General features: G+C 42.2%; 1 protein-coding gene across 1 annotated transcript in view; it reads right to left on the bottom strand.

Annotated features, from left to right (window-relative positions):
• The window catches only part of reln (reelin), a 363,171-nt gene that overhangs the window by 317,020 nt on the left and 27,292 nt on the right, over positions 1 to 18,859 (bottom strand). The window contains exon 3 of the mRNA XM_048553828.2: positions 12,733 to 12,843. Coding sequence (XP_048409785.2) covers positions 12,733 to 12,843 — 111 coding nt within the window. The remainder of the gene's footprint in view (positions 1 to 12,732; positions 12,844 to 18,859) is intronic.

Genomic DNA, 18,859 nt, shown 5'->3' with positions numbered 1-18,859 from the left:
AGGGTGGTGTGTGAGAATGAGGGGGATCCTCTTTGGGCGGTTGTGGCGGGGGCGGGGTGTGAGGGATGTGTTGCGGGAAATACGGGAGACGCGGTCAAGGGCGTTCTCGATCACTGTGGGGGGGAAAGTTGCGGTCCTTGAAGAACTTGGACATCTGGGATGTGCGGGAGTGGAATGTCTTATCGTGGGAGCAGATGCGGCGGAGGCGGAGGAATTGGGAATAGGGGATAGAATTTTTGCAGGAGGATGGGTGGGAGGAGGTGTATTCTAGGTAGCTGTGGGAGTCGGTGGGCTTGAAATGGACATCAGTTACAAGCTGGTTGCCTGAGATGGAGACTGAGAGGTCCAGGAAGGTGAGCGATGTGCTGGAGATGGCCCAGGTGAACTGAAGGTTGGGGTGGAAGGTGTTGGTGAAGTAGATGAACTGTTTGAGCTCCTCTGGGGAGCAAGAGGCGGCGCCGATACAGTCATCAATGTACCGGAGGAAGAGGTGGGGTTTGGGGCCTGTGGGGTTGTGGAAGAGGGACTGTTCCACGTAACCTACAAAGAGGCAGGCATAGCTGGGGCCCATGCGGGTGCCCATGGCCACCCCCTTAGTCTGTAGGAAGTGGGAGGAGTCAAAAGAGAAGTTGTTGAGGGTGAGGACGAGTTCAGCTAGGCGGATGAGGGTGTCGGTGGAGGGGGACTGGTCAGGCCTGCGGGACAGGAAGAAGCGGAGGGCCTTGAGGCCATCTGCATGCGGAATGCAGGTGTATAGGGACTCAAAATCTCCCCTTCCCCAACTGCATCCCTAAACCAGCCCAGTTCGTCCCCTCCCCCCACTGCACCACACAACCAGCCCAGCTCTTCCCCCCCCCCCCCACCCACTGCATCCCAAAACCAGTCCAACCTGTCTCTGCCTCCCTAACCGGTTCTTCCTCTCACCCATCCCTTCCTCCCACCCCAAGCCGCACCCCCAGCTACCTACTAACCTCATCCCACCTCCTTGACCTGTCCGTCTTCCCTGGACTGACCTATCCCCTCCCTACCTCCCCACCTATACTCTCTCCACCTATCTTCTTTACTCTCCATCTTCGGTCCACCTCCCCCTCTCTCCCTATTTATTCCAGTTCCCTCTCCCCATCCCCCTCTCTGATGAAGGGTCTAGGCCCGAAACGTCAGCTTTTGTGCTCCTGGGATGCTGCTTGGCCTGCTGTGTTCATCCAGCCTCACATTTTATTATCTTGGAATTCTCCAGCATCTGCAGTTCCCATTATCTCTGATTCTCAGGTTATGTCCCTGGTTCTAGGCTCCCTACATAAAGAAACATCCTGCCTGCGTCAGCTCCGTTTGAATGAAATTACCCACATTCTTCTGAACTTGAGAGAACGTGAACACAAGGTAAGAATAGACTATTCAAACCAACAAGCCTGCTCTGCCAGTTAATAAGATGATAGCTGACCTGATCGTAACCTCAAATTCATATTCCTACTTACCCAAGAACCTTTCACCACGTCCCCCCAACTCTGCTTAACAGGAATTTATCTGCCACTATTTTAAAAATATTCAAAGACTCTATTTTCTCCATCTTTTCAAGAATGGCCAGGCTCCTCAATTTCTCCTTGTGGGACTATCCTACCATAAAAGAAGCAGTATGACGCATGTTTTAACACATTGTGGAGCTGGAGGAGCACAGAAGCGTCTGAAGAAGGGCTCAGACCTGAAACGTCAACTTTCCTGCTCGTCTAATGCTGCCTGGCTTGCTGTGTTCCTCCAGCTCCACACTGTGTTATCTCTGACTCCCAGCATCGACAGTTCTTACGCTCTCTCATAGCGTACGTTTTGTTGCTCTTCCCCAACAGCGAGGTACATAAGCATAAGCGATTTTTTGCTGTTGGAGGAATTACTCGTCAATTGTTGATTTCTTTGTCACTTACACTCACTCCTGCCTTTGGAAAGACTGTATCCTTCATCCCTTCACCCTTTGGGTTCCCAACCTGCACCTTACATCATAGAATAAAAGCAAAACACTGAGGGATGCTAGAACTCAAATAAAAACAGGAAGTGCTGGACAAAGGCATCAAGTCTGGCAGCATCGGTCGAGAGAGGAACAGAGTTAGCATCAAGTCCAGGATGCCCATTGTTTAGAACCATTCCAAATAAATGTCATACTGAACTTGAAATATTAACTCTGTTTCTCTCTCGACCGAAACTGCCAGACTTGCTGACTTTCTCCAGCACTTCCTGTTTGCGTTGTTTCACCGCTGACGTGAAATCCAGCCCAATATCTTTTGAATTAATTTGTCAGCGTAAGAGGTGGAATTTTTCGGACTTAACCCCAGGTGCAAGGTCTGGCAGCAATTGTGGAGAGAGAAACAGAGTTAGCATCGAGTCCAGGATATCCATTGTTTGGAACCATTCCAAGTAAGTGTCATACTGAACTTGAAAACATTAACTCTGTTTCTCTCTTCACAGATGCTGCCAGAGCTTACAACTGGGGTTAAGTCCAAAGAATTCCACCTCTTCTGCTGACAAATTAATTCAAAAGATATTGGACTGGATTTTACATCAGCAGTGAAACAAGGCTTGTTCCTAGTCTCAAGAAAAGATCTAGTGATTTCTGAGGTGTGGATATCCTCTTCAAGTCAGTTCAAAGCTAGCATAATGTCAAGGGGATCTCCAGGCATGCAACAACAGTGATCTCATTAGGAAGCTAATCACATTGAAGTACTCGAAAGGAAGCAAATTAGGAAGTTAAAAAACATCGATTATCCTTCACTTTGAATTCAATTTCATTGAGAATAAAATAAAAAAGATGGCATTAAAAGGTAGAAACTGAAATATCAAAATGTTATCAAAATGAAGAAGTTTGAAATTCCACAAGCATAATATTAGTTTTCCAAGGTGAGAGACTTGGTCAATAGTAACAGTAACTCAATACTGTCTAAAGCCAGTTACTCTTCATTCAACAATGTGTAACTTTTCCAAAATAAAGGATAAAGGGCAAGTTCGTGTCAGTTCCATGACTTAAAATTGATGCTGTCTGGATAGCAAGGAATTGTTGAATCACCGACAGCAACTTCTGGATTCAGTGGTTAATTGTGCATGTATGGACTCCAGATGTTACCATCAGTTTCAGAGGGATAATGATGTTGAATGCTGACAGTTTTGCCATGATAACAGCAAAATCTAGCCACTGAAAATGTGTTCATATTTTGAAAAGATAAAAATGAAACCAGAAAAAACCCCAATGCGATTGATAAGTAGGACTCAATTATTAAGTTTTCAAGTGTTAAATGCCATGCTAATTTCAATATTTGACTCTGGCACCTGCAAAAATTATTTCATTGCTGACTAAGCTGTTAATAGTAAATAATTAATTAAAATTGAGAATGTGTGGACCAGGTGAGAAATACTTTTAAAAGGAGAATTCTCAAGAAGAAAATGTGTTCTATTTACATATTTTGGTCTAAAATTCTCCAATAGCTTTTCAAGCTATGTTTTAAAGTGACAACACTGCATGTATTAACATTATCAATCTGCACGTGCCCGAATATCATCCATCTTTACAAATATTTTCAACATAAATCAAAAACCCAAAGAAACAATAAAGCATGGAGTTAAGTAGGGAAGATATATCTGCAGGTAAGATCAACTGTGCCAAAACTCTCTAAACTGGGTTTGAAAACCTTCTACTCTCATTTTTAATTTCTGATTTAAGGGAAAAGTTGCATCAGAACTGAATCAAATCAGATTCCTCCTTATTTGTAGTACACCACAGAAATAAAACATTCAAAGATGCTATGCATCAATAGCAACTAATACACAACATAGAGTAATAGAGTCATAGAGATGTACAACATGGAAACGGACCCTTTGGTCCAACTCATCCATACCTACCAGATATCCTAAATTAATCTAATCCCATTTGCCAACATTTGGCCCATTTCCCTCTAAACCCTTCCTATGCCTATACCTGTCCAGATACTTTTTAAATGTTAAAATAATTGTGCCAACCTCCGGCAATCCTCTGGCAGCTCATTCCATACATGCACCACCCTCTGTGTGGAAAAAAAACCGTCCCAAGTCTCTTTTTCCTCTCACCTTAAACCTCTGCCTTGTAGTTCTGGACTTCCTACCTGGGAAAAAGACTTTGGCTATTCATCCTATCTTTTCCCCCTCATGGTTTTAAAAACATATATGAGGTCAACCCCAGCCTCCAAAGCTCTGGGAAAAATAGTAACAAAAAAAGTTGCTGGAAAAACTCAGCAGGTCTGGCAGCATTTGTGAAGGAAAAACAGAGTTAATGCTTCGGCTCTGGTGACCCCTCCTCAGACTGGGGAAAATAGCACCAGCCTATTCAACCTCTCCCTGTAGCTCAAGCCCTCCAACCCTGGCAAATTCCATTGTAAATCTTATCTGAACCCTTTCAAGTTTCACAACATCCTTTCTATAGCAGGGAGACCAGAATTGAATGCCATATTCCAAAACTGGCCTAACCAATATTCTGTACAGACGCAACATGGCCTCCCAACTCCTATATTCAATGCACTGACCAATTAAGGCAAGCATACCAAACACCTTCTTCACTATCCTGTTTACCTGCGAGTCCACTTTCAAGGAACTATGAACTTGCACTTCAAGGTCTCTTTGTTCAGCAACACTCCCTAGGACCTTATCATTAAGTTCTGCCCTCATTTGACTTCCCAAAATGCAGCACCTAACATCTACCTAAATTAAACTCCTTCTGACAGTCCTCAGCCCAGTGGTCCATCTGATCAAGGTCCCATTGAACTCAGAGGTAACTGTCTTCTCTGTCCACTACAACTCAAGTTTTAATGCCATCTGCAAACTTACTAACCATTCCTCCTAGATTCACACCTAAATCATTTCTATAAATGGTGTAGACCACATGTAGTATCCAGACTTGCTTCACACATATCTGTAGATGTCCAACTTTAATTTTATCAATTATGGATTTGCTTAGCTCTAACGTTCAAATCTATCCCACTGCAATTTATCATTGACACTATATACAATTGATTACATTTCATTAATTTCTACAATATTCTTATTTAGAATGTATAATTTGGAATTATTTGAATGAAATAGATATTGTTTAGTTCCCACTGAAGAATGGCTATTAATCCTAAGAGGGGTTTCATACCTTCAAAGATCTCATTTCTAATCCCAGCAACATTTCCCCTGCTTTTGTTCTGGACATTGCTGGCTGTTTATCAGTATAAAGGAAGGATGTGATGGACTTACTGACAGTGAATACTAATGATCAATTTAAGTAAACAGGACAATGGTATATTTGAGTCAGATAGAGGAAAGCGAGCTGAGTTCGAAGATATGTAATAATTTGTGGTGGACTTTGAATAATTAATGGTTTTTGAACAATACAGGAATAATTATATTCATATCCATGTACTTGGTTGTTGCTTCTGGCTAAATCAGTTCTGTCTTCTCAAATCCAGCAATGGAACATATGGAGATTGCTTTATCACCACTGTATATACAAGGTACCACTGTATATTCAAGGTAATGTTCTTGCTGGAATAAAGTGCATGTCAGCACTACTTGGATAAACAAGTAAATTAACTGCATACACATGCAGACTCATTTGCATTATCTTGCAAATATCCCAGGCAATTCTGCATACACTCAATTCTGAATTTGTCACTTCTGAAGAAAAGCTTCAGGTGTTTGTTCTTCCCCAGTGCACTCCAATATTCAACCAAGTACAATATTTTTTATTAACACTATGCTATAACTTATTATTACTGTATTTTTAGTTAGATTACACTTCTGTGATGCACCTTGAGATATTCTTCTACATTAAACAAGCTAAATAAATGCAAATTGTTGTTGGCATGTACAACTAAATTAACAATACCAGTTTTAAGTAAACAAAACAACATAGTACCTTCCCTTATAATGCCAAGCAGATACCTCTACGTCATTTCAAAGATAACTGCAGATAATGCAGGAATCTCCAAAGAAAAATGCTGGCAGCCCAAGCAAGTGAAGTTTGAAAGTTAAATGTTATGGATTAAACTGTGGAAGGATCAATTTTGCTGTATATAATTCCCTTTTGTGTGTTTTGATTTCCAAGATTTAGAAGCTCCAGGGAATCAAATGGGCAACGTGCAAATTGACATAGTCCAGATGTTACTGTTTCCTAAGCTTACCAAACACATTTTGTAAAAAATCAAATCACTAATAAAACTAAATTGCAGATATTTTTCAGCTGATCAACAGTGGCCTCTCCAGAGATTTAGACAAATCACTTGGTTGGGATATTTTTACATTTTTTTTTGAAATAGAAGCTACAGATAATCTGTCATTTCTGCACTGTGGTGTTAGTAACATCAAACAAATGTTCCAATTGAACTTTGAGCTAGGGCTAATTAGTTGTGAATGCCTGTGGCTTTACTGGAATCAACAATCACAGTTCAGTACAGGTATTTGGATAGCCAAATAAACATCTTTGAAGTACATATTTTAATTAATAGGAGGCTGTTAGCATGATTGATTTTACTACAGGAATGAATTGAGGCTCCCTAGTGCATTTACCCAAAGAGCAAATGGAATGTACAGTTAGCATATAATTACTGAGATCCTAAATCACACAGCTAAATTCAAACATCTACAAAATGGGGTAGATGTTTTTTAAACATAGTATTCGTACCATTTCTCCCCTGAAGAGTCTGACAATACTCAATACAAAAAGCAGGTTGAGTGCTAGAATTTTTATAGGTCAAAGATTAAGAACCAGGCTAATTATGATGCTTTCATGCACTGCAGGAATAATAACCCTGCATCATTGTTGTAGCACATAGAGAGATTACATGCTAAATCACTTCAAGTGTCACACTTGCATGGTCTGTAAAGCTAATTTTTTAAATGAACAAACTATCTTACTTTCAAAGTTACGTGACTAGCTGTCTTCATGTATTTATTCACAGCTGCCCTAGCCCATGGCTAGTAACATCTAGCTGAGAGAAGGAGGCTCGCAGCATGAGACTTATGCTCCCTGCGGCAAGGTGTTTTCAAACATATTAACTATGAAAAGGAGGAACTGTAAGCAAACAATCACTGGCTTTCAGATAGAGATTGCAGGCAGCCTATATTTCCTCCCTGCAATTTTTCTTTTGCCTTGTCCTCCCAGTGGCCCCAAGCAGTAATCAACAACAAATCTAATCTTCTATTTCAAGGATCTATGCATTTAATAGATTTTCTTTGCGTCGTGACTGGAACTGTTGCCCTTCCCTCTTCCCCCCCATATCGCCTGCTACATTACGATTTAAAGTCTAACCCAGCCCTCTTGAACAATGTAATGGCTTTCAGTAGACATGTATCTTAGAGGTTCCTTTTGTCATTGGAATAACAATAAAAAACATAATTTTTCTTGTCATTATTTGGGATGGTAGCATGGTGGAGCAGACAGCACAAGAATTCTGATTTAAATACTTTTGAAACAAGCAACAAAATATTAAAATAAGCACTAGAAAGGACTTAAGTTATTGCACCCTTGTTATTTGACAATGAAAAAGACAAATCAAAATTTCACTCTGCTATTATGCACAGATTAAATAGCTTAATTTCTCCAAAGGGAAGGTTTTGTTTAACTTTTCCACTTTCCCTTTTGTAGTCTCTCAACACAGTACATCATCTTGGATAGATAAAGCACATACAAAAACAGGTCAGAATGATTTGCCCTTCAACGTAATTTCTTTCAACAATACCCACCAACACCTCCCCCTCCTTTGACACTCATGCCCACAGTTAGAAGTGCGACAATTCCCTTCCCTTCCCTTCCCTTCCCCTCACCTCCTCACAACATATGCAAGTACACAGCTAGAAGTGGGGCAATGCAGATGTAGATAGTTTAGCAAACATGGTCATTGGTTACTATTTGAAGAGCTAGAATCTAAGGTAGACAAACAGGAGGCTGGAACAACACAGCAGCCAGGCAGCATTTGGAGGAAAGGAGCAGTCAATACTTCAGGTATAACCCTTCTTCAGGACTGAATATGGGGGGAGGCAGAGCTGCAGATACAGAGAGGAAAGGGAGGGGTGGAAGCAGAAAGGTGGTGACCGGGGTGGACCCTGGTAGTAGGTACAACCTGGCTGGATGATGGGAGGGATGAATCCGGTTGGTGGCTGGAAGGGAGGGTCAGAAGGTGAAATGGAAGGGAAGAGTTGGGGTTGGAAGGGGAACCGGGGCACGTGTGGGAATGTTATTTGAAGTTGGAGACTCAACGTTGAGTTCTTTGGGCTGTAGGGTGCCCAGGCGGAAGATAAGGTGTTGCTCTTCAAATTTCTGTTGCGCGTCACTGCGATACTGGAGGAGGCCGATGACAGACATGTTGGTGGGGGAGTGGGACAGGGAGTTGAAATGGGAGGTTACGCTCTTCGTTAGGGGCCAGGCAAAGATGTTAACCGAAACGGTCACCTAGTCTACATTTGGTCACACCGACGTAGAGAAGACCACATCGGGAGCACTGGATACAATAGATTTAAGTTGCAGGAGATGCAGGTGAAGCTCTGTATTACTTGGAAGCACTTTTTAGGGCCCTGAATGGAGGTGAAAGAGGTGGTGTGTGGGCAGTTGTTGCCTCTTTAATGGTTACAGGGGAAGGTACCGGGTCGAGGGGGTGGGGCGTCGTTTGGAGTGGATGGTGGGGAGCGTGGAACAAACTAAGGAGTGGCAAAGGGAATAGTTCTTGTGGAAGGCAAAAAGGAGTGGGGAGTGGAAGATGTTACGAGCAGTTGGGTCTAATTGGATTTGGCAGAAGTGTTTGAGGATGATATGCTGGATGCAGAGGCTGGTGGTTGGAATGTCAGGGCCCAATCTTTTGCTCTGTTTGGGGCCGGGGGGGAGGTTGCTGGTTAAGATCTGTGGGGCAGAGAATGGAGGAGGCATGGCGGAGGGCTGTCTGGATGATTGGGGGGTGTGGGGGAGAAGAGAGTTGTTTGAAGAAGGCAGACATCTGGGAAGCTTTGGAGTGGAATGTCTCCTCGTCAGAGCAAATGCAACGGGTAGGGAGGAATTGGGAAAACAGGATGGAGTTTTTGCAGAATACAGGGTGGAGGTGTAGTCTTGGCAGCTATGGGAGTCTGTGGGTTTATAGTAAATGTCGGTCCGTAAACTGTTGCCAGCAATGGAAATGGAGAAGTCAAGAAAGGGGATGGATGTGTCTGAGATAGAGCAAGTGAACTTTGAGGGCAGGGTGGAAGTTGTTTGGGAAGTCAATGAACTGCTCCAGTTCAGCCTGGGTGCAAGATACAGGACCGATGCAGTCACCGACGCAACAACGGAAGAGTTGGGAAACAGTACACTGATGTACATACTGAAGAGGGACTGTTTGACATAACCTACAAACAGGCAGGCATAGCTGGGGCCCATGCCACCTGCAACTCCTCCAACCTAGTCTATTGCATCCAGTGCTCCCAATGCAGTCTTCTCTCCATCAGCGAGACCAAATGTAGACTAGGTGACCATTTTGGTTAACGTCTTTGCCTGGCTAGTAACGTCCAACCTATCTTCTCGGTCACCACTCATTTCAACTCTCCGTCCCAGTCCCCCACCAACACGTCCGTTCTCAGCTTCCTCCAGTATCGCAGCAACTCACAACGCAAATTTGAAGAACTATACCTTATCTTCTGTCTTGTCACCTACAGCCTGAAAGACTCAAAACTGAGTTCTTCAATTTCAAATAACCTTCCCACCCATGCCAACATCCCCTTCCAGCCCCACCTCCTCCCTTCCACTCCACCTTCTGACCCTCCCTTCCAGACACTAACCGGATTCAGCAACCCCGATTCGACCAACCAGGTCACACCTACGACCAGGGTCCACCTATCACCACCATTATATCTCCACTCCTCCATGCCCCTCTCCATCTGCAACTTCCCCAACCCCCATATCAAGTCCTGAAGAAGGATAATACCTGAAATGTTGACTGCTCCTTTCCTCCAAATGCTGCCTGAGTTGCTATGTTGTTCCAGCCTCCTGTTTGTCTATCTAGAATTAAGCTCCGTGGTTTATAATCAGCTGAGTCTGGCGAGACTCTCCAATGAAAGAACTCAGGGTAATTTGTTGAGGTTGGTTGGCTCGCCGAGCTGGTTTGCTGTTCGTAGATGTTTCACCAACATGCTTGGTAACATCCTCAGTGCAGCCTCTGATGAAGTGTCGGTGTGTTTTCCTGCCTGGTTTTTAAACTTTGGGGTCTGTTGCAACAGATTGCCTCACTTCTGGGTTTCCTTCAGGGACGTCAACAAAACGGAACGGCTAGCTACACTGGAAGCCATATTCATGACCAACAATATCAACAAAGAAACACAACAAACTGTAAGATAATCAGTGGTCCCGACACTAACTGGGAAGAGGGAACTCAACACCCTCAACACACGGGAAAGACAAGCCCTGGACAGATTAAAGTAAGACAAGAACATCACTATACTACCTGAAGACAGAGGGCACATGACAGTGATAATGAACAAAAAGGACTACATCTCCAAAGCACAAGTATTGCTTGCCGACAAGAATACATATCGACCAGTACAAACTGACCCGACAGCACAACTAGGTAACAAAATCCTACATATGCTACGAAGACTCAAAAAAACAGGACAGATCAACAAAACAGACTTCTTAAAAACGAAACCTGAAGGAAACAACACACCCTGATTCTACAGCCTCCCTCAAGTGCACAAGCCGGAAGTACCCATCAGACCCATAGTCTCCCTACCAGGCACTCCATCGCACAGATTAGCCAGAGAACTACAAAGAAGATTCTAGCACCTAGTCAACAAATCACCCCACTCCATCCACACAGCCCAAGAATTCCTCAACTCCATCAAAGTCAAAGATAGTGGGCGAAGAGACCATGATATTGTTTGGTGTCACCACCCTATTCACATCAATAGACATACCACTAGCAAGGAAAACAGTTACAACACTACTTGAACAGGACATGACCCCAGTGAAACCATCTCCAAGGACAACATGCTTAAACTACTGGACCTATGCCTTGCCAGCCACTTCACCTTCACTGGCCAAACATACGAGCAAATCAATGGAACACCCATGGGATCGCCTATCTCCAGACTCATAGCAGAAACAGTGATGCAAAGACTGTAAAGGACTGCCCTTCCACAAATCCAACCCAAACTATGGATACGCTATGTAGATGACACCTTTGTCATCACTAAACGGACCAAATAAGAGGAGACACACAAGCTCCTAAGCAAAACACCCACACCAGAATAAAATTCTCCAGACAGGAGGTGAAGAATAACAGCTCCCATTCCTGGATATCATGGTAGATCGAAAGACAAATGGGGAACTGCAAACAAAAGTACAGTGAAAAGCCACACACACACACACACACACACACACACAACTTCAATAGTAACCATCCCAGCACACACAAACGAAGCTGTGAGCAAACACTATTTAAAAGGACAACAACACACTGCAGCAACATGAAACTACGCCAAGAGGAGGAGGAATACCTCTTCCATGTATTCAAGGATAATGGATATCCAAAGAACTGGGTCAGGAGACGCCTAGGGGAACAGCATCAGAAAGATTCTACATGCCCTGACACACTTATCACACTACCCTCCGTCAGGAACACATTGGAGCTTACCACAAGACTTGTACGACCGCTGGGCATCAGAGTGGCACACAAACCCACATCAACCCTACGACAAGTGCTCACCCAAACTAAAGACCCAGTCCCCGCCATGGACAGGACCAATGACATCTAGAAGATCCCCTGCAGAGACTGCAAGAAACATTACAATCGGACAAACAAAGGAAACTAACAACAAGAGTACATGAACACCAACTGGCTACAAAAAGACACGACCAATACTCACTCATCTCAATCCACATGGATAAGGAGAACCATGACTCTGACTGGGACAGCACCAAAGATCTTGAGACAGACTAGGCAGAGACAAGCATGAGAATTCCTGGAAGCATGGCACTCCACGAAGCACGGTATTAATAAACACATTGAACTCAACCCCATATATATTCCACTACTGAGGAAACCCAGAAGTGAGGCAATCCATTGCAACAAACCCCAGAGTTTAAAAACCAGGCGGGAAAACACACTGACGCTTCAGAGGCTGCACTGAGGAATGTTCCCAAGCATGGTAATGAAATGTCTGCGGAACAACAAACCAGCTTGGTGAGCCAACCAACCGTAACACCACAACCCGAGCTACAGATCTACTCCAAAACCTTAGAAAACTCGGGGTAAGTTAACAGATGTAAGGTGGCCTTCAAACAAACATTCCAATTTTAATATTGTAACTGCTGACCAGCATTGAGAAAAAAAAGTGAAATTATTGGCTTACATGAGTTAGTCTACTTATAGTGTACATTGTGTCATACGTTCAGTATCCCTAATATTAAAATAAGTATTCAGCAAAGAACTTGCCATTGCGCATTTGGGTTGTTGTCATGGCCTAAGGAAATGTCCTTTAGTGAAGTAGTCTTCTTCATAATAGTTTAGTGTTCCTTTCTGTGTGTCAACTATCAATTTCTCCCTCATGCTTTAGAGTTTAATTTTGTTGGGAAAGAATCATGTTAGATTATAAAGACAGCTATAGGAGATAAGCCATTTTCCAGTACTCAGTATCTGTTTCTTTGAATTTCCTCAATTGTTCATAATAGTTTAATTTTGGTGCATGATTTAAAATAATTGAAGTTTAGGTGATGAGACTTACCGAGGCCAAATGAACCAGGTCCACTGACACTATGTGGGGTTTGGATGCTTGTCGATGTATAGAGACCCGTGACCAGTAAGCCATCAAAGTATGTGCTCGTGGAAATAGTCACTGAAATACATAAAAAGGTACATTTCATCCACTGATGATTGGGAAATCAGAGAAGACATGTATGGTACGGTCAACAGGAAGGTATTTTGAGATGTATTAGGCATACATTGGACACAATCATTATTGAACATAACAAGTGCTTGTGCACCCAAATTAACAAGATGACAAGACATATTATTATGGATTGTAATATTATCTCTCAATCGCCCTCTGAGTAGCCCCATTGTTACTAAATTAGCAAGACAGCCATCAATGATAGTAACCATGCCATGCTTCAGTACATACATACTACAAAGATATGTGCAAAAGCTAAGTTACTACAGCTTTATACAGTTAATGTGAACTTTCATTTCAACAAAATTTACAACTGAAAATCCTTCAATTGCATTATGGAAAATTTAGCTGAAATTAAGATATAAATGTTTATCAGTACAACTGCTATGGAGAATACTCTAAAATCCGCTTAAAATGACCACTGGTAATAACCAATTAGATAGATTAAAATGGCACTGGTTTTAGCAACTGGAGCATTTTCATGGTTCCATTCACAGTTGTTTTCCTGTTTTAGTTTATGAGCACTTTGCCCTGCTTTTACCAACCACTTTCATTGACCTTAGCAATAAATTTTTAAAATGACTTGTTTTTCAGTTTTAAATAAAGATGAGAATTTGAATTGTCAGTCTTCCCTCATAAACAATAATAGATCTGTTCAGCAATTCATAGTATCATTGAATCCCTACAATGTGGAAGCAGGCCATTCAGCCCAACAAGTCCACACCGACCCCCTGAAGCGCATCCCACCCAGACCCACTGTCCTACCCTATCCCTGTAATCCTGCATTTCCCATGGCAAACACCTAGCCTGCACATCCTTGAATACTACAGGGCATTTTAGCATGACCAATTCACTAAAGCTGCACATCTTTGGATCGCGGGCAGAAACTGGAGCACCTCGAGGAAACCCATGCAGACATGAGGAGAATGTGCAAACTACACACAGACAGACAGTCACCCAAGGTACTTCTTGCCTTTTACTGTTTTCGTTTCAAAATCTCAGCATTTTCAAGTATTTTTAAAATGCATGAGCAGATGTTTACACTATGGGTTTCTGCATCTGGGAGGTTCAGCAAACATAGTGATAAACTTAGTAAAGAGTGCATGGATGAACCATGGAACAGGTCTAAACAATGAAGGAGAAAGGTCCTTCTATCGATTTTTTAATCGCACAATTTTTCACAGATAATGCATCTGATTCTATATTCTTTCATGCCCTCATTCATGCCTATAACTAACCATCCCCAATCTTACGTGGCTGTGACTCAAGCCATGTACAACTCCGATACTTTCATTACAATTGAGGTTTGCTTTAAAATAATTCCTTGTCTAAATACTCGAGACCCAATATCTTACAACCATCACCTCTTGCCAAACTAGAATGTTTGCCCTCCCATCTCCCCAGCAACTCAAATCTTTCATGATCATATTTAAACCTCTTCATTGTTCGTTCCTTCATAACTCTGTAACCTTATTGAGCCCATGACCGCTACTAACACTAAAAACCAACCACTCAGCTCCATATTCATTTGACCTCTTTGCACGCCTCATGTCCCTCCGGCTGTAATCTTAAAAGCCTTAGGATGGCCAAGCATCATAGTCCGGAAAATCTTCAGTAAATCTCTTCAGTATGCTGGCCTTCTTAAAACTTCGTTCTTTGGCAAGCTTTTCCTTAGTCTTCCTTTCTTTTGATGCCTATTTTTTGACTGTGCCCACATTTCTGGGCAGCACGGTGGCTCAGTGGTTAGCACTGCAGCCTCACAGCACCAGGGACCTGGGTTCGATTCCAGCCTCGGACAACTGTCTGTGTGTGGAGTCTGCACATTCTCCCAGTGTCTGCGTGGGTTTCCTCCCACAGTCCAAAGATGTGCAGGCTAGGTGGATTGGCCATGCTAAATTGCCCGTAGTGTTCAGGGGTGTGTGGGTTATGGGGGATAGGTTTGGGTGGGATGCTCCAAAGGGCGGTGTGGACTTGTTGGGCCAAAGGCCCTGTTTCCACACTGTAGGGAATCTAATCTAATCTAATCTAATCGCTCAGAGATGTCACCTTATATTTAAAATGCCACATAAAAATTGTCATTTGCTTTAAATGGGAAAGGCACGCTATATATTTCAAGGTTTATTTGGATGAGAGCTGGTAGACCAAAAGCCATACAGGTATGTTCCAATTAGAAATGTCACAATAAGATTCAAATACAAAAAAAATTCCACCAATACAAATAAAGAAAATCAAAAGATGGCCTAGTCAGACTAAACACGAAAGGAAAAAGACCAAATGCTGAAACCTGTTGCAAGTTCATCAATAATATTGCTAATACTTGGTGCAATGCTCCAGCAGATGTTGAGAAGCACAAGTCCAACTACATAGTTTTCATTTGTCAAATTGTGATAATGTTAACTCTTTCACGAAGCATGAAATTTTAGTTTGAAGGCCTGAACAGTCTGTATACCCACATACACAATTGTTGTGGTACACATAACTAAGGGTGTTATTGGCAATGAAGAGGGAATTTAGAAATTAGTTCCTCTTTGTCCACCGATGGTAAGAAGTTCAAGGAAAGGAGTGATAGAGATACTCCAAATTACAAAGTGTCACTGTAAGATAAATAAAAATAGATATGCCTTAACTAGTCACCACATTCATCGCCTCTCACTTTTTATTCATAGATAATTTCGAAAATAATTAAAAGGAAAAATTAGAAAGCATTAGTTTACAGAGAAGCTAGTTAGAAGATGGAACTGCCTTTGACAAATCATTGTTGACACAGAGTTCAAACTAGCCAGTTAGATCACTGCTCAAAAAGGACAACATGAAAGGATTTAGGAAATGGAAGAGTGTGGGATTCAACTAGTCTTAAGTTAAGAGAAAACACAGCGCAGGCCAGATGGATGAAGCGTATCTTGACTTGTAGTGGGTATCAATAGGGTCACACCACCATTGAGGATGTATTAAACAAATCTAAGATGCTGTTAATTCTTTGATCAGTAAGAAGGTTTTAATTGATTAATATGTCAATGTAAATCCCTGAATTCCTTTCAAGTCACTGCCCTGACAGAACTAAAGGTTTTATCAGTGTAAAGAGGTGATATTTTAGGTCAGACAATGCATGTGAGGTGTGAGGCCTTACTTAGATTTAATACATCCTCATCAGTGATGTGACCCTTTGATCTTTTATGTATAAATTCTGTGCCGGATACCACCTCACTAACACCTGAAGGAGGGGCGAGGCTCTGAAAGCTTGCGTTTTCAAATAAACCTGTCGGACTATAACCTTGTGTCGTGTGATTTCTGACCTTGTCCACTCCAGTCCAAAACTGGGCAGCACCACATCATGGCTGTTTAAAAAAAAGTAGCAATTTTCAGTCTTAGAGGGGGCCTGTTACTTACTTAAGGGCATTCCACAGTGCCTATGTTTAGTTCTATTCAATCATTTGAGGCACAGTGCTAATGAAATTTTAATTGCAGTATTGCATACTTCCACAAACTCTGACAGATGTCTTGATTTGCAATCAACCTGTTCAAAGTTGTTATTATATTTCTCTGGAATAGGTGGGATTATGACTTTGGCCTCCTGGTCAAGATATCTTGGTATAAACTATGTATAAGTGCAACTCTGGATACAAGGAGGGCACATTTTGCACCTGTAACTGGCAAATGATCTGGAAAATGACAGACATGAAAATTAAATACCGGCTGACAAGATTTCGATAATGATCTCCCCTATTGGCACTGTAATGTGGGCAAAATGTCCATGAGGCAGGAAGTGATACTTAGTTAGACACTTAAGTAGTTCAATCACGATCCAGGAAAGTCAGGCCAAAGTGCCACCTAACCACTGTTGCTGATGTAGTTGGCATTATCTTCTATTTTGTAAACTAACATACATGTATTTTGCACTACAGATTCCCCTTTTTCTTTCAAAGTAAAGAAAAGTGACGGAATGCAAAACTGTGTTTTTGTGAAATCACAGATGTAATCTCCAAAACAGCCCATCAAAAATCTGGAAGTGCTGAAACTTTTCTTGCACCCCGTTTCAAGATTTAAGTAGCATAAAAACAACTTTTATTATGCCCAGTTCTACTTTAACTTTGATTTTGAATTTTAATTTTTTTTTAAGACTGGTTTTTGAAGAGGTACTTCAGTATTGCAAGTACATGTTTAATTTTAGGTTGTACTGATGACAGAGAGGTCAATGGAATACTCACCACACCGTTAAGGGAGTTAATTTTGCTATCTGAAGCAAATAAGAAAGAAAATCCAACAAAATTTAAAAAGTCAACATCAACATTAGGTCCCATTAATGACATACATAGCAACGTTTTGACTATTACAATGACTTATTATTTACCTAAGGATTAAATGACACAGCCCTTGAACTGTCACAAAATTTCAATTGTTCCTTTAATTCCCTCAAAGAACAGACAATAGAAGGCTTTGGCTTAGTGGCAATACTCTGAATATAAGCTTAAGCTCCATGCTTCAACATTACACTGACATGCCAACGAAAGTGAAGTGTGCAAGTGCCATCTTTCAGATGAGACATTGAACGTCTGCATGCTTATGGAGATAAATGATTCCATAACCAATATTGCCTGTAAGTAAAGATAATGGGAACTGCAGATGCTGGAGAATCCGAGATAACAAAGTGTGGAGCTGATCGAACACAGCAGGCCAAGCAGCATCTTAGGAGCATAAAAGCTGACGTTTGGGCCTCGACCCCTCATTTTTCTGATGAAGGGTCTTGGCACGAAACATCAGCTTTTGTGCTCCTAAAATGCTGCTTGGCCTGCTGTGTTCATCCAGCTCCACACTTTGTTGCCTGTAAGCAATACTGCTTAACATGGATGGTAAAGAACATGGTAACATGGACTGTGTAGAAGTCACCCCCTGTTCATTATTATTTATGCACATGCCATACAAAACAAAATGTGAAGGGCCTGTGCACTTAAACAAATCAACCATATTTTCCAATTTAAAAAAATCTGAATGATGTGCCCCATGTTCTGGCCAATATTGAAGTACTTCAGTCGCAATGAAAGAGTTTGGAGCATCCTGACAATGTGGACTATGTTGCTTAAAAAAAAGCAGGATTTTCTTCTTTTACTTATAGAAAATTAACCAACTGGCACAAAATTGCTATTGTGAATCTAAAACGTATACATGTGTTGTTCAGCTGTTTGGGTCTGAACAAGATGATAAAACTTTGGACAATCTGGTTTAGCTTGAAATAGAGAAGAGATGAAGTCATTGGCAAAGGCTAAAGGTGATTGGTTTAGGTCTCCCCAATAGTGAGCTGGGGCAAGTTGCATCTTATTCAAACATCTAGCCTAATAGTTCAGAGGCAGTGGAAGGTTTGAGACAGAGTGAAGCGGTAGAGCTGCAGGGCATATTGAAATTGACCTCGGTTTTGGGTGATGTTTTCAAGGATTGGGCCATTAAGTGACAAGGCAGAACGGATTAGGATAGCTCAGAGGGTGGCTCCAAATGCAACCAAATGGAGGTTCGAATAGCAGCCATATTAAAGACACTCTATGATTAGAAAGGCAAGACTGGAACGAAGTTAGAAAAGTCCCATTAAGCTGGACAAGGGAGGAGAATGGTGCAATGATGCTGAGGACAGTCAAGGTTGTGTACTGTTGGCAACAACTGTTTGTATTGATAATTCCTCAACAAAAAGTTTAGGCCGCATCTTATCCTTAAACTATGGCAGCACGGTGGCTCAGCACTGCAGCCTCACAGCGCCAGAGACCCGGGTTCAATCCCAGCCTCGGGTAACTGTCTGTGCGGAGCTTGCACGTTCTCCCAGTGTCTGCGTGGGTTTCTTCCAGGTGCTTCGGTTTCCTCACACACTCCAGAGATGTGCAGGCTAGGTGGAATGGTCATGCTAAATTGCCCATAGTGTTGAGGGGCGTGTGGGTTATAGGGGGATGGGTCTGGGTGGGATGCTTCAAGGGGCGGCGTG

Source organism: Stegostoma tigrinum, chromosome 25, assembly GCF_030684315.1.
Source record: "Stegostoma tigrinum isolate sSteTig4 chromosome 25, sSteTig4.hap1, whole genome shotgun sequence".
NCBI lineage: Eukaryota > Metazoa > Chordata > Chondrichthyes > Orectolobiformes > Stegostomatidae > Stegostoma > Stegostoma tigrinum.
This window is presented reverse-complemented; position numbering and strand designations above follow the sequence as displayed.